General features: G+C 39.3%; 2 protein-coding genes across 2 annotated transcripts; one reads left to right on the plus strand and one right to left on the minus strand.

Moving 5' to 3' along the window:
• Positions 1-3,122: 3,122 nt before the first annotated feature.
• On the plus strand, positions 3,123-5,805 carry LOC143597086 (G-type lectin S-receptor-like serine/threonine-protein kinase SD2-5). The gene has a single exon (XM_077075684.1). It carries the CDS (start codon positions 3,123-3,125, stop codon positions 5,646-5,648), a length of 2,526 nt encoding a protein of 841 aa, XP_076931799.1. The 3' UTR covers positions 5,649-5,805.
• Positions 5,806-6,666: 861 nt separating this feature from the next.
• On the minus strand, positions 6,667-13,749 carry LOC143597087 (citrate synthase, glyoxysomal-like). Its single transcript, XM_077075685.1, has 13 exons — positions 13,431-13,749; positions 12,191-12,371; positions 12,013-12,098; positions 11,817-11,921; positions 11,581-11,643; positions 11,040-11,149; positions 10,819-10,938; positions 10,665-10,740; positions 10,106-10,179; positions 9,909-10,029; positions 9,193-9,290; positions 8,967-9,090; positions 6,667-6,980 (listed from the first exon to the last, which is right to left on the minus strand). The coding sequence occupies exons 1-13, from the start codon at positions 13,695-13,697 to the stop codon at positions 6,843-6,845; spliced, it is 1,563 nt and encodes a 520-aa protein (XP_076931800.1). The 5' UTR covers positions 13,698-13,749; the 3' UTR covers positions 6,667-6,842.
• Positions 13,750-16,175: the final 2,426 nt, after the last annotated feature.

Consider the following 16,175-nt stretch of genomic DNA (forward strand, 5'->3'; position numbering starts at 1 on the left):
GCTATCATTCCAGTATTGGTATGGCCCCATTTGAAGCACTTTACGGTCGTAAGTGCCGCTCCCCGATTTGTTGGAGCGAAGTGGGTGAAACTCAAATCACAGGACCCGAACTTGTTCAAGAGACAACCGATAAAATCGCCAAGATCCGTGATCATCTGCTGACTGCTAGAAGCCGACAGAAGAGTTACGCAGATCGCAGACGAAAGCCTCTCGAATTTCAAGTTGGTGATCTTGTTCTCCTCAAAGTGTCGCCCTGGAAAGGTGTTGTCCGCTTTGGGAAGAAAGGTAAGCTTGCTCCTCGTTATGTTGGTCCATTTAAGATTCTCGCGCGTGTAGGAAAAGTTGCCTATAGACTTGACCTGCCGCCCGCGCTCAGTAATGTGCATCCAACGTTCCATGTATCCAATCTCAAGAAGTGTTTAGCTGACGAGAACCTTCACATTCCACTTGATGAAGTTCAAGTTGATGAATCTATGCATTTCGTTGAGAAGCCTGTTGAGATTATGGATCGCGAGGTTAAGCAAACCAAGCGCAGTCGTATCCCTATCGTGAAAGTTCGCTGGGAGTCCAAGCGCGGAGCCGAGTTTACATGGGAAAGGGAAGATCAAATGAAGATCAAGTACCCGCACCTGTTCTCTGCGCAACCTACTTCGAGATAAATTTCGGGACGAAATTTCTAAAAGTAGGGGAGACTGTGACATCTGCCCCGATCCGACCCGACCCAGGTACCCGTTTCTCTGATCCGATCTCTTTCTTTTATGATTTAGTATTTATTTATACTTATATTTTACTTTTAATAATAATATATATTTTCCTTCCCGCCTCTTTCTCTCTCTTTCTTTCCGCCGTCCCGTCCCTCTCCTTCTCTCTTTCCGCCTTCTTTTCCCTCTTGTCGCCGTCCCGCCCTTACGCCTTGTTTCCCTCTTTTTCTTCTAACTCTTTGCTTGTCCTTTGGTTCTTCCCGCCTAAGGTTGTCTGCGCAGCTCCACGCGCCAGACCCCTTACAAGGAATCCTGCGTGAAGACCACCTGTTTCAGCGATACGCGAGACGAACTCTTCTCGCAGCGCGCTAAGAATTGTAATTCTTCTCGCAGCGCGCTAAGAATCGTAGTTCATCCCTCGACGCGCGAAGAATTATAGTTCTTCCCGCGGCGCGCTAGGAATTTTAGTTCCTCCCGCGGCGCGCTAAGAAATGTGATTCTTCCCGCGGCGCGCTTAGAAATGTATTTCTTTCCGCGACGCGTTAAGGTTGGTTCTGTCTGCCTTCGCGCTCGCGCTCTCTTGACCTTCTGTGTCTGCCTTCGCGCTCGAGCTTTCTCGCGCTGAACCCTTTGAGTTTTCTTCTGTTTAATCTAGCCGTTTGCTTTTGTGTTGTCTTATCTTCTGTGCTGTTGACCTAATCTGCTTTATGTCTGAAAAGTTACTTTCGGCGCAGCATGCGCACCAACCCCATTGGTTGACAGATAAAGTGACTGACATAATCTTTTGAGAATCTGCTTTTGACATGCTTGACCAGTACCTTTATCTGATCTGCCCATGCCTTTTTACTGTTCCCTGACAGCTTTATCTTGCCCCCTGCAGCTGCCATATCTTTTGATATCTTTTGTTTTGTCTTGTTCTGTTTGTCTTGGAATCTTTTCCCCTTTTTCTGGATTTATGTCTCCTAGGGTTTTCCTATAAATAATAACATTATTTTCCTAACACTACACACACAAAACACTTACTCTCTCCTGTTTTCCTTGCTCTCTGCCGCCTCCCTCTCTGCCTCCGTCTTCCTCCCTGTTCTGCCCTGCTTTTCCGGTAATATATATATATAATAATTTACGTATTAATTATGCTAACTTATATTCAAGACTTAAAACAAATCATTAAAACAATAATCTTATTATAGGTTAACTTGTGCTTGTTTAAAGTTGGTTCTTGCTTTATCTTACACCGCATCGTTTATCAAGTGAGTAATCTCGTACCTAATCCCTTTTTGCTTTTAATGTTTTGGGATGTTCATGTGTTCATACAAACTTAGAGTCTTAAACTTGTTTATGAACTTTAGTCGCGCAGTATCCCATGTGTTGAGGACGTAGACTTGGCTGTTTATTTGTATGTGTGGATCATTAACCGTCTTGTCGGTCTATTCCGCAGTTTTCATGGTACCATTAGATGAACACGGGAGAACTATCGTTTATGATTTTCTCTTTTGTTTACACATGCACAGTTTGTTTTGTTTGTGAGCTCAATTGTGAGCACTGGCAGTCTTATGAATCTTAGAGTTGGTCCCGATCAGATTACACCCTTGTTGAAAACCAGACATACACATGTTGCGCGCAGATTTATTGTTATCTATGTATTGTATTAAACTTGATTTCTCACCAACACGCAAGTGTTTGACGTTTTATTTTAACACATGTTCAGGTTTGCAGTAGCTGTTTTGGAGCTTGTGGACACGTAGGAAGTTTTCTCTATTTTTGACCTAGATTAAAATGTATCAAGACAAGTTATTGCTGTTCGAATATTATGATTTATAATATATTGATTTATGATGATTTATGTTATCTTATTTTTGCTTTGCGCGTGCGCGAATGAATGTATTTATTAAATATTGACACCCAATAGTGTTACGAGTAATGAAACAATATGTGGCGCCCCGATGTATAATCCGCCTTTGGTCGGGGTGTTACAGTACTCAGTATATCCCACCAATAGCAAAGCTATGGTAGGGTCTGAGGAGGGTAAGATGTAGACAGCCTTACCTCTACCCCATAGGGATAGAGAGGCTGCTTCCGGTGAGACCCCCGGCTCGATAGTAGTTTTGCATCAAGCCTTGGACATAACACACAACACTCAATCATCGGGAAACCGGCTGATCGGTGCATGTACCCGTGTCTTTCGGCTATCAACGCCACCACATGATGCCTGATTAACCTTACGCCACTTTTAACGTTATTTTCACGAGATTAGTAAAATAACGTCAAAATTAGTGCAATTTCACTTTTGCTCACCCGAGGGTTCACACATATATACATTATATGAGCGCACCGCAAGCAGGGCGTAGATCTCATATTTAAAATGAGTCATTTATATCTTCAATATTACAGGCTCTTTGCATGTTCGTTAATTAATTATATATGATGGCACAATGCAGGATCTGTTATTGTATTGCCTTATTTCTCTTCTTAAATTGCTACCCAACCACTGCTCAGCCGCCCTACGACTACCCTACCGCAAATCTTTCCACCACATGGAATAACACTGGTCAGTTCATTCATTTCAGTGATCCGGGCATAAGCATCCGACCCATCCTCCTTAGAGGGACATCGGGGATCAAGTTCGCCTGTGGTTTCTACTGCGATGGAAACTGCACGTCTTACCTCTTTGCTGTGTACTTAGTAGAAACTGACTACACTGGCGATATTATTGCATCTGGTATGGGGTACCCTCAAGTCGTTTGGTCAGCAAACCGAGACTCTCCCGTTAGTATTGGCGCAATACTTAATTTCACTGAAACTGGAGAGTTGGTTTTTAAGGATGTCAATGGAAGCACAGTCTGGACAACCAACACAACCGGGAAAGCTGTTGTTGGTATGAACTTAACAGATGAAGGAAACCTAGTGTTGTTTGATGTCAATAGCTCTGTGGTTTGGCAGTCTTTTGATTACCCAACAGACTGTTTAGTAATGGGGCAAAGACTGTATCAAGGACAGCAACTGATACCTAGTGTTTCGTCAACCAATTGGATGGCTCAAAAAGGCTTGTTTGCTCTTCAAGTAACTAATGAAAGTTTGGTTGCTTATGTTGGATCAAACCCACCTCAAGTGTATTACCAACACATGTGCATCCACGCAAGCGAAGAAAGTACATATGTTTGGTTCATGAATGGGGCCTTGTCATTTTTCTTTCTTGTAGATGATCCAGAACTTCCTAACTATGAAATCCCTATACCTGAAGCATCATCGGCTCAATATATGAAGTTTATGCCTAATGGGCATTTGAAAGTGTTTGAATGGAAAGATTTATGGTCTGAGGTGGCTGATAATCTACTTACCGATGGACAGTATGGAGAGTGTACTTATCCTTTCACTTGTGGGAGAAATGCTATATGCTCGAGTAATCAACAGTGTCGCTGCCCAGTATCAAACTCTCCTGAGATAGATTATTTTAAACCAGTGGATGATGGCCAACTCAACCAAGGTTGCTCTGCAATTAATCCTCTCACATGTAATGCCACCCAAGATAATGTTTTTATTCCACTTAACAACGTCTCCATTTACAACCATTCTCCCGCAGACAGAGAGAATGTGAGTATGGAGAATTGCAAACATGCATGTCTCAACAATTGCTCGTGCAAAGCCGCAGTGTTTCACCCATATTTAGATCCTTCACATGGGAGATGTTACTTACCTTCGGACCCTATTTCAATGATCCGTGTCGTTGAACTAGATGCACCTCGTATCAATGCTTCAACTTTCATAAAAGTTCAAAATGTAAATTCAACTCCTCCGTATACGCCCCAACTACAAAAAGAAAAAAGTCAGCATGTTGCAGTGGTTATAACTTCCATTATTGTATCTATCTTTGTTCTGCTTGTGGTTGTAGGTTTTATTACTTTCAAAATTCGCAAGCTAAGATCTGACACACAAATGGAGGAAGAATTTATAGATGCAGTACTAGGAATGCCCACTCGGTATACCTATGAAGAACTGAAAGCCGCCACAGATAATTTTAGAAAAAAGCTTGGTCAAGGGGGATTCGGATCAGTTTTCGAAGGAACACTTGCAGATGACTCAAAGATTGCAGTAAAATGTCTTGATGGTCTCGGGCATGCTAACAAATCATTCCTAGCTGAGGTTGAGTCCATTGGAAGTATTCACCATGTGAATCTGGTTAAACTTATGGGGTTTTGTGCATGGAAATCACAAAGATTTCTTGTATATGCTTTCATGGGCAACGGGTCATTAGATAAGTGGATCTACCATGGAGTTCGGGAGCAAATACTTGAATGGCAATGCAGAAAGAAGATCATTCTTGATATAGCCAAAGGTTTAGCATATCTTCATGAAGAATGTACACAAAAGATCATTCACTTAGATATTAAACCTCAAAACATACTCCTTGACAAATATTTTAATGCCAAAGTATCTGATTTCGGGTTGTCTAAACTCATCGACAGAAATCAAAGCCAAGTGATGACTAGAATGAGAGGAACCCCGGGATACATGGCTCCCGAATGGTTAAGTTCAGTTATAACTGAAAAAGTAGATGTATACAGCTTTGGGGTCGTTCTCTTAGAGATCTTGTGTGGAAGGAAGAATTTTGATAGATCGCAGCCTGAAGAAAGTTGGCATTTACTCGGTATCTTTCAAAAATGTTGGGAACAAGAGGCGTTGCTAGATATTGTCGACAAGTATAGTGAAGACATGCAGACACACGGTCAAGAAGTTGTGGAGATGATGAAAGTGGCTTCATGGTGTTTGCAAACTAATTTTACAAGAAGGCCTTCAATGTCGGTAGTGGTTAAGGTGTTAGAAGGAGTTATGAATGTTGAATCAAACTTGGATTATAACTTTACAGATCCTAGACTTCAAAACAAAGCTGTTGAACATGAGAGAGATCTGACACCAGTGTTGGCTTCTCCCCTGTCTGGTCCTAGGTGAATAACCATGAAGTTCTTTTGGATGACTTTATGCACCTTCCTAATGTTTCTTTCTTTTGTTTATGTGTTTTCTTTCATAATCACTTTGGTATGAATAATGGTATGGATCAATTATGTGATTAAGTTTTTCAGTTATATGGAACGTGCGTCAGTATTCAGTTCTTAGTGCATTTTGAAGATAGGCTACATCTTTTTTTTTTTTCCAATTACATGGCATATTGGCATGCACCGGTTTGATTGAGTTTCGGAAAGAACTTATGCACGTTCCATCTTCATGAAGATATGCTAAACCTTTGGCTACATCAAGAATGTCCAAAGGTCAATCAAAAGGTATACAATCTTTCATAAACGATTTGGTATGAATAGTGGCTAGTTGGCCTTTCAAGCGAAGATATTACATGGTATGCACCAATTATGTAATTTTGTAGTTATATATGTGCATCAGTTCTTAATTGAGTGAATCAAAATATAAATAAAGTGGTAACTAAGGTTGAATATTTGACAAAATTAATGAGCATGGATACAGCTTAAGCTGTCCTACATATCATCATGCAAAAGTATTTCTGCTATTGAAGTCTTTAGATTTTCCTATACTTTATGTGGACTTTAGGTTTGATTGTCTTCCTGTTTGGTAGCTTTTTGTATATGTATCTTTAGTTTAAGATTTTTGTCTGTTGTGTCTTGGAGCCGAGGGTCTCTCTAGAAACAGCTTCTATCTCTTTAGAGACAGAGATAATGCTTGCCTATATTCCACCCTCTCCGGACCATATTAATAGCTAGCTATTTGTGGGATTTACTATGTATAATTGTTGTTATAAAGTCTTTCAAGGCGCGCCATATGTGTTACGAAAACCCCCCAGAATCTATGTAATTGGTTACTGGAAAACCGTCACAACTAATGGTACAACCGGCCCAATGATAATACTGATAAGCGCACCGCACATACAATTAAGCATGGACTTCATTTAATTCAGAAATTGTAAAGTTTTTTTTTTTTTAAATATAAGAACAACTATATATTATAATTTATATATGCAACCGTCACCGTAACTGATATACCAAGACAATGTTCACCATGAATTTGATAATACATATTATCACTAGCATTACACAATAATCAAACAGATGAATTGTTATAACATGATTATAGTCCCCGTTTTCAAGGTTCCTTATTCAACGATCGAACATAGCCCAGTCAAACCCCAGAGCCAGATAACCGCCGCTTTGTGGCATTGGAGACCGACACTTGTCCTAGTTTATCCACTGCAACTTCGGTCGATGTCATACGCTCGTGGGAAGGAATGTAATGCCTCATCCATACACCCGTGTATACCTGATCATATCCCACCAAAATGTTATACCATGTTGAGAGAAGTTTTATCAAAACTAGGGGTGCAAACGAGCAGAGCCAGCTCATGAGCAACTCGAGATCGGCTTGTTAAAAGATCGAATCAAGCCCATCGTAAGCAAGATTGAGCCTAAAAATAAGCTTGATTAATAAACGAGCCGAGCTTCACTTATCGAACTCGAGCTGGCTCGCGAGCCTAAACGAGCCTATTACTTATGTAACTTTTATTCAGTGTATTAAATATATTTTTTTATATAATGATATTTGTTATATATAAAATTACAATAACAAATAACAATATATATTTATATAAAAAACTATAAATAAATATATGTAAAAACAATTAGAAAATGTATATAAATTAAATTAGACCCAATTACAAATTTTGTCCTTTAAAAAAAGCCAAATTACGGTTCGTGTCCTTTCCTTGCAGGCGGTGTCCTTTAAACTTTTTTTTTCTACACGTTATGTCCTTTACGCTAACTGGGTTAGAAAAACTCAGTTAAATGCCCTCACGTGAGACGCATGTGAGGGCATTTTTGTCTTTTTGCCTACCCTTCTTCTTCTTCTTCTTCTTCTTCTTCTTCTGTATCTATTAACACACAGATCCGGTAACAATTACGGTATTCCCATGACCTCCACTCTTTATCCCCATCTCTTTCTCTCATCTCTCTCTCTCCTAGCCACCATGACCTCCACCTGCCACCGTTACTAACACCACCACCATCAGGGCAGCCACAAAACCGGTGTATACTAACATGGTTTGGGCATCACGAGGTTGCTTGTTTGCGACGACAGTAGAGGGTACAAGCCTTCTCGTTTCCGGCGACCAAAAGAAGCTCCCTTTGTAGCGATTGGTGGTGATTGAAGCATTAGACGATGATTAGAAGTCCAATCGGACTAGTGACCAAATGAATAAAGGGACGGTAAGTGTACCAAGACCTCGATTAGTGTTCCGCCGGAAACCCTTATTTTAGATCTTAACGGCGATGTGGTTGTTGTCCGTCGGAAACCCTAATTTCATACCTAATAAGCTATTTAGAACACTAATTTTAGATATTAAGTGCGATGGTGTTATTATGGTTGTTTGGTGGTATGGTGTGCAAGTGGCTGCTTCGATTATGTTGAATTGTTGTTGTAGGTTAATTAGGTTTTGTGGTTTTGTGGCTGCCCTGATGTTGGATCTGGAAGAGATGGGGATGAGAGAAAGAGAGATGAGAGAAAGAGATGGGGATAAAGAGTGGAATCTGGGTTTGTGTCTTCTCCGGAGATGGGTTTGTGTCTTCTCCGGCGAGTTTGACCGGAATCTGGGTTTATGGGTTCTCCGGCGGTGGCTGGTGGCGGAGCTATGGTGGCGGTGGTGATCCCTTGGCGAGTTTGACCGGAATCTGGGTTTATTTAGAGGTGTTCATATCTGAAGAAGAAGAAGAAGAAGAAGGGTAGGCAAAAAGACAAAAATGCCCTCACATGCGTCTCACGTGAGGGCATTTAACTGAGTTTTTCTAACCCAGTTAGCGTAAAGGACATAACGTGTAGAAAAAAAAAGTTTAAAGGACACCGCCTGCAAGGAAACTTAGAAAAGGACACGAACCGGTTTTTGGCTTTTTTTAAAGGACAAAATTTGTAATTCTGTCATTAAATTAATAAATAATAAAGAAGCCAAGACCGAGCTGAGTTCGAGCTTGAAAAACAGACTCACAAGCCAAGCTCAAGCTCGAGCTCGAGCCTAGTCAAGCTCGGGCTTAGTTCAGCTCGTTTGCACTCCTAATTCAAAACTGAAATATGATTATACATGTGTCAAAACGGGTTATATTGTAATAAATGTTTCTTTTGTACCTTTTTTAGACCCTTTTAGGCAGTATCATATTTAGCTAGTGTATTTGATTTGACCCGTTTGAGAACGCAACCAAAATAGACGCTTTTCAAAGGTTAATGGGTCAAATTGCCACCTCAAAGTTTAAGGAAACATACCTGTGCGGGCCTCATGATCTTTGTGTCGGGATCATCAAGTGACTCTCGCCAATGTGACAAATAGCCAGCCATTCGAGGTATGGCAAACAATACAGGAAAGAATTCGGTTGGAAAACCCATTGCCCTGTTTTAAAAACTTTGCATATCAGTCTACAATCATAAATTAATATATATTTTTTTGCAAGCAGAAATTGATGAAATTTATTAAAAAAAAAAAGAAGAATACCTGTAAATAAGTCCAGAATAGAAATCAACATTCGGGTACAACCTTCGTTTAACAAAGAACTCATCTGATAATGCAGCTTGCTCCAAAGCAACAGCCACCTATCACCGCCATGTTAGTCGACTAATATTTTAAATTACAAAAACTAGACAATATAAATTTTATACCAAGTTACCCAAATCGTCCTTTTAAGTATACATAAAATTGCACATTCTGTCCTTAAACTAGAGTAATTACAAAAAAGGCACTTATTTGAAAAGTTGTCACGCTTTCAGTCCTTTTCATTAACTGGTCTTAATTTTTCTGTTAATTTATTTAAAATGACAATTTTGCCCTTACAGTTAAATGAGAAATTGTGTAATTTAAAAAAAAAATCTTTTTCAATTTTTTTTCTTTTATTTTTAAAAATAAATAAAATCATAAAATATATTTTCAATTTAAAAATCATATTTTATGAAATAAATAAGTTGATTAGTTAGTAAAATTATTAATTAAATTATAAATAAAAGTAATAAGAATAAAAAAGAAAACAATAGTGAAAATTGCACATTTTGCCCTATAACTGTTAGGGCAAAATGGTCAATTTTAAAAAACTAACATCAATTAGTTGAAACTACTGAAAGCGTGACAACTTTCAAATAAAGGGCCTTCTTTATAATAACCTTAGTTTAAAGGATGCTTTGTATAATTTACTCTAAATTTTATAAACTTTGAAATACCTCAATGAGCGGGTCCCTGCCAACAATCGAGAAAACCTCTTCTGCCAACTTCTTAATAACCTTTGCTCTTGGATCATAATTTTTGTACACACGGTGCCCAAAACCCGACATCTTCCGTTTCCTGAAACAAACCGTACACGATCAGGAATCATTTAATTCACACACATCAGCAACTAAATAAGACAAAAAGAACTGACCTGTTTTTCACACCTTCAATGAACTCTGGGATATTATCAACACTTCCAATCTCATTCAACATCTTCAAGACCGCCTATAACACACAGATAGAAACATTATAAAACGCCCTGCTTGCGGTGCGCGCATATAATGTATATATGTGTGAACCCTCGGGTGGGCAAAAGTAAAATTGCACAAATTTTAACGTTATTTTACTAATCTCGTGAAAATAACGTTAAAAGTGGCGGAAGGTTAATCAGGCATCATGTGGTGGTGTTGATAGCCGAAAGGCAATGGTACATGCACCAATCATCCGGTGTCCCGATGATTGAGTGCTATGTGCCTTATGTCTAAGGCTTGATGCAAAACTACTATCGAGCCGGGGGTCTCATCGGAAGCAGCCTCTCTATCCCTATGGGGTAGAGATAAGGCTGTCTACATCTTACCCTCCTCAGACCCTACCATAGTTTTGCTATTGGTGGGATATACTGAGTACGATGATGATGATGATGATATAAACATTATAAAAAAATAGACAATTTTGGCCCACTTTGCCAGCTGTACTCAGTATTAGCATACCTCGTTGGCCCCACCATGGAGCGGCCCGTATAGTGCTCCAACTGCTCCAGCAAGAGCAGTGTATACATCAACACCACTGCACACCATCTCTAATTATTAGTTGCAATAACATAGCGTTTCAACAGTAATAAAATTAATAATATAAATTGGTTACCTTGATGCAAGATGTCTTGCTGCTGCTGTGGAACAGTTCATCTCGTGTTCCGCATGTAAAATAAATAGAATATCGAGTACTCGAGCAAGTCTTGGATTTGGTTTATATGACTTATCACCTCTGCAAATATATAGATTGCATATTACAATATTGAAAGATTGCATGATAAATATTAAGTGAACCCCTTTGTTGATCATTAAGAACATGTAAAGGTAACATACAATGAATCTAGCATGTATAAAAAATTCTCCGAGTAAGAAAGCTTGTTGGAAGGAAGAACAGGTGGCCTCCCTGCCATCCTTAGATAAGCTGCTGCTGCGATTGTTGGTGCCTGTATCATAAACAGTTAAACACAATATTTTGATATTTGAAGAATATACGAGATAAATGCAGTGGCGAAGCTTGGACTGAAGCAACCGGGGGGGGGGGGGGGCAGCTCAAAATGTATATAAAATTTCACAAACGAGGGGGGCCGGGCTCAAATTTTCGGCCGAAAAAGGCTAAACTTACACTACGTATAAAAAATTTCGCCCAAAAACGGGTAAATTTACACTACTGCGTAAAAAAACAGGGGGGCCGGGGCCACCCCGGGCCCCAACTATACTTCGCCCATGGATAAATGTGAAGGAAAGGATATAACTGAAGTGGTCAACCATAAAAAACCATACTTTATATCATAATTATGATAATATTGTATTAGTAATAATAGTCAAAGCACTTATTCTTTACAATAAGCGGACAGAAAGAGTTTAATGTTCAAACCTTGCCAAGTATGCGCACTATTTGCTTGTCTCGTATTGGCTTAGACTTGTACAGATCCTGGACCTGTATCAACAAGGTCAGATTTAGCATTTCTCAACAAATAACGATAACTTGTGGAGATGGCAAATTGACGGTTCTGTAAATTTGGTGACGAACTTTAGAACCGTGTCGATATCAATCGTTTTGCATTGATAAAACGGCATTAAACAGATGAAGCGATTTTGCAGAGAGCTTACTCTAAGAGCAGGGTTTGCGTCAGGATGGAATACAGAAAGCGCACTCATTGCACTAACCAGAACACCCATCGGATGAGCATCGTGAGGCATTGCGTGTATAATATCCTGCCCAACAAGTGAATGCTTTTTAAATACAAAGATAATTTACTTACTGTAAACTAAATATATTTATTTACACAAGGAAAAATGATGTTACCAAAATTCCCTGTGGAACCGCTGAATGTTGTGATACAGCAAACTCCCAGTCTGCTAATTGGCTCTGAGATGGCAAATTCCCATACACTGAAAAAAAAATAAAAAAACTTTATTTCATAATATTCTAGAATATTATATTTATTGAGTAGTTCATATTGTTTTAAGTTTCAAAGGCTTACTTAAAAGGTAGGCTACATCTAAGAATGAACTACTTTCTGCCAGCTCTTCAATTGGGTAGCCTCGGTATCTAAGTATCCCTTCATCACCATCAATGTAACAGATCGATGAACGAACAGGAGCTGTGTTGAGGTAGCCCGGGTCATAAAGCTTCAAACCTTTATCATTGTTTCCAGTTGTTATCTGTAACAAAGAAGGTTAACTCTTATTAACCATCAAATCCATATCCCAAATTGATACGGTTAGTGTGTTTGCATGTAAATTCCATTCCGATACCAATCATAAACATCCAACCGCATCAAAATTCCCTCATCAATTTTATCAGATACATCATAAAGTGGTGTGCATGAAACCAAAAAAAACAATCCAAAACCGGGGAAAAAAAACAAAAAAAAAAAACAATGGTTTGGTTTTATGTTTTTGTAAAAACTGTAAGTGGTTTTGGTTTTGCATGTAATATAAACTGAAAGAACCGAACCGAATTTATGGATTCACTTTTTAATTTGTAATTTAGTTCATTTATAATAATTTAAAATCAAATATTTTAGCCCAGATAATTATAGGGGTGTAAACGAGCCGATCCGAGCTCGACTAGGCTTGAGTTTGGGTCATTCTGACTTACGAAAGCTCGAGCTTGAGCTCGGTCCTTGAGTTGATTTTTCAACCTCAAGCTTGGCTTGTTTATTATTCATTAATTAATTTATATACATTTTTAATTATTTTTATACATCTGGAGAAAAACATTAAAGGAGCCTAAGCTCAGCTCTAGCTCGTGTAGTACGCCTTAAACGAGCCAAGCTCAGCTTGAGGTCAGTTGTGCACTGTGAAATTAATACATAAAAGTTTAAAAGAGATAAAATCTAAAAATACACAAGGCTCGTTAACGCTCAACGAGGCTAATAGAGCTTCCATAAAAAGCTCGGCTCATTTCGAGCTTTTTATCAACCCGATCTCAAGTAGCTCGGCTCGTTTGCATCACTGGCCCAAATGTACGATAATCAATTACTTACCAACTAACAAAAAGTTTTAGCCCCAAATTCACTATTTTGGGCCAAAAATTTATGTTCGGCCCAAAACTTCAAACTCAAATGGCAAAAACCGAAAAAACAGAAACCAAAGTTTCGAAATTTGCACAAAAACCAATCCAAACCGAACCGTGCACACCCCTACAATAAACCCCAATTACACTTCACAACTAATAACCCCAATTAATCAAAACAAACAATACAAAACTTCAATTACCTTCTTAAAGTCAGTAGCTCTGACGGTACCTTGATCATTAACCGGAACTTGATACTTCTTCCCGGTTCTTTCATCGACGATCGTCAACGAACCCTTCAAATTAGACGGTGGTGGTGATACCAAAACCTGAGCAGAAACCGGTGATGATTCAAGAACCGGAGTAGTAAAAGAATTGGGCTCGATACAGGCGGAAAGATGAGCTGATACAACAGCTAATCGACCACGGGCAATAATATTATTATTGTTATCTGGTCTTTCAATTCCCATTTTCTTGAAAAATTGGATCTTGGTTTGTGGAACCTCAGTTTGATCGACAGGAGTTTGGGCTAAAGTTCGTTGTTATTATTATTATTATTATTATTATTATTATTATTATTATATCTTGAGAGATTGTCTTCTATTTCCCTTTTGACTTCTTTCCTTTTCTCTAGTATTTTATACACGTTTATCATGGGTGGATTTTTCACTAAAAAAAAAAGAACTACCCAATTATAGGTGTATAAACTGGCTTAAAACTTAAATCCGGGTTGAATTGAAACTGATTCGGTTTGGTTAACAAAAATCAAAACCGGTTTATGAACAGTTTGGGTTGAAACCGGTTTTTTTACCATGTTACGATCGGTTTCGGTATGGGTTTTGATCGGTTTCGTTTCGATTAACAAGCTTGGAACTAGTTTTGGTGGAGAAAGTTTCAAACCGATTCCAAACCTATAGTTTCAGTCGGTTCCAACTCGGTTTCTACATAATGCGTTTCAAACCAGTTCGGCTTCGGTTAGATTTTCAGGTTGGTTCGGCTAATCGATTTATTTGCACACTTCTGTACCCAACACCTGAATAAGTCTTCATAATACGTGATGTTAATTGTCGATATTGATTTTGACAATCCAGGCATGGCTTAAGATCTCAAGTCTTGACACATTACCATATGTCATTGAACTAAAAGGCCAACTACAACATTAGTCACTAGTGGATATACAAGAAAAAATAAAAAGTTTTGTATAATGTGTGTTTTAGCACTGTAGAAATTTAAATAATCTATGGTAATACCATACTCAATTTTAAAGATAGGGGTGGGGGTTAGTTATATAGCGTGGAACACCGGCGTCGGTCCCCCATCACGCGTGATGGGGAAAACCGTGGTGGTGATCACGTGTGTTTAATATGACTGTTGGGTGGGTTGGGGGTTAGGTTGTGATCGTTGGAAGGTTAAAAAAATTAATTTTTAAACAATATAAATAACCTACCATTTCAGTCAAACTCAAAATCAAATCCAACTCAAATTTAACTTCAGACTTTCAATTCTCTACTAAAAACAAAATTCTATCATCACACAAATGGAGGGTTCAAGGAAACGTGGTTCGGTTTCACAGAAAATCCAGTCCCGACCAAAGGTTCGAGCAAATCTTGGCGAGCCGGCGAGATTCCGATTACAAGATGAACCTGACACAACCCAACCATTCCAACAACAACCTTTTCAACCACAACCTTTCCAAAACCAACCTTTTCAGTCACACCCATTTAATCCACCGTTTTATTAGTTCAATTTTTTTTATAATTTATTACTTTATTTTTACAATTTTGATATATATATTTTTCTAAACGTTTTGTAGACCCAAACTCCACAAAGCGGAGCGAGCGAGACGACTATCATAAAGAACGCCTTGAGCAATTATATCAAGATTTTCCGACATAAATCTTTTCCCCACTTGGACACGTGGGAAATTGCGAGACATCACCCGAAGTGGGAACCAATTCCCGTGGTCGACATGGACGGACCGACGGATCCAAGGAAGAAAGGATCTTCAAAAAGATCAAAAGTTTTCGAGTCCAGGAACTACACGTCTACCGACGGCTTGTCAAGCAACATGCTGAACATGAACTTGAACGAGCAACTCGGAAACGATCCCGACAAAGACATACCCACACCACACGGACGAATCGCAAGAAAAGTGGGCAATCGTCAAGATTAGGAAAGGAAGTGCTGGCCGATGACTTGAATACAAGTCGGCTAAGTTGGCGGATATGGCCGAGGCGAATGAGCAAAAGAAAAAAACTCATGCTTTAACAATGAAACGTGAGGAGACGTATATCAACCATTTGAACGAAAACCAACAAAACATTGATTTTACCTTCCTCCTTCAACCGCACGAAAATCTTGGTGAACCCTGTAGATCAATCATACTTTAACGCAAGCGCGAGATATGCAAAAAATGGGGTTGGACGGTGCCGTAGTTTTTTTTTTATTTTTTGTCGGTTTTTTAATTTATTTATCTTTGTAATATATATATTTTTTAAATGCAATATTTATTTAACCTTGTTTTATTTTTCATATAATTTTAAAAACTAGGAATGGCAACGGGGCGGGTTTGGGGCGGGTTTTGCTTAACCCGAACCCGAACCCGAAACCAAAAACCATCCCCGTACCCGCCCCATTACCCGTCGGGTTTAATTCGGGGATTCCCCGTTTGGTTTTTTGTACCCCCCCGACCCGCCCCGTCCCCGAACCCGAAAACCCGAAACCGATCCCCGAACCCGAAAACCAGGTGGTAGCCTGGTAGAGTGGTAGGATGAGAACGAGGAGGAGGAGGGTGGTCCGGTGGTGCAGACGGCGATTGAGTGGATGGTGATGGTGGTGCAGACAGCGATTGAGTGAATCGGGGGCGGAATGGCGGTGGCGGAGTCACTGGTGCTGCAGTGTAACCTAATCAGTCACTTTCCTTTTCCTTGTTAGGTGATGGTGGATTG

Source organism: Bidens hawaiensis, unplaced genomic scaffold (genome assembly GCF_021521415.1).
Source record: "Bidens hawaiensis isolate Kalapana, Puna unplaced genomic scaffold, B.hawaiensis_p1.1 tig00047558_1, whole genome shotgun sequence".
NCBI lineage: Eukaryota > Viridiplantae > Streptophyta > Magnoliopsida > Asterales > Asteraceae > Bidens > Bidens hawaiensis.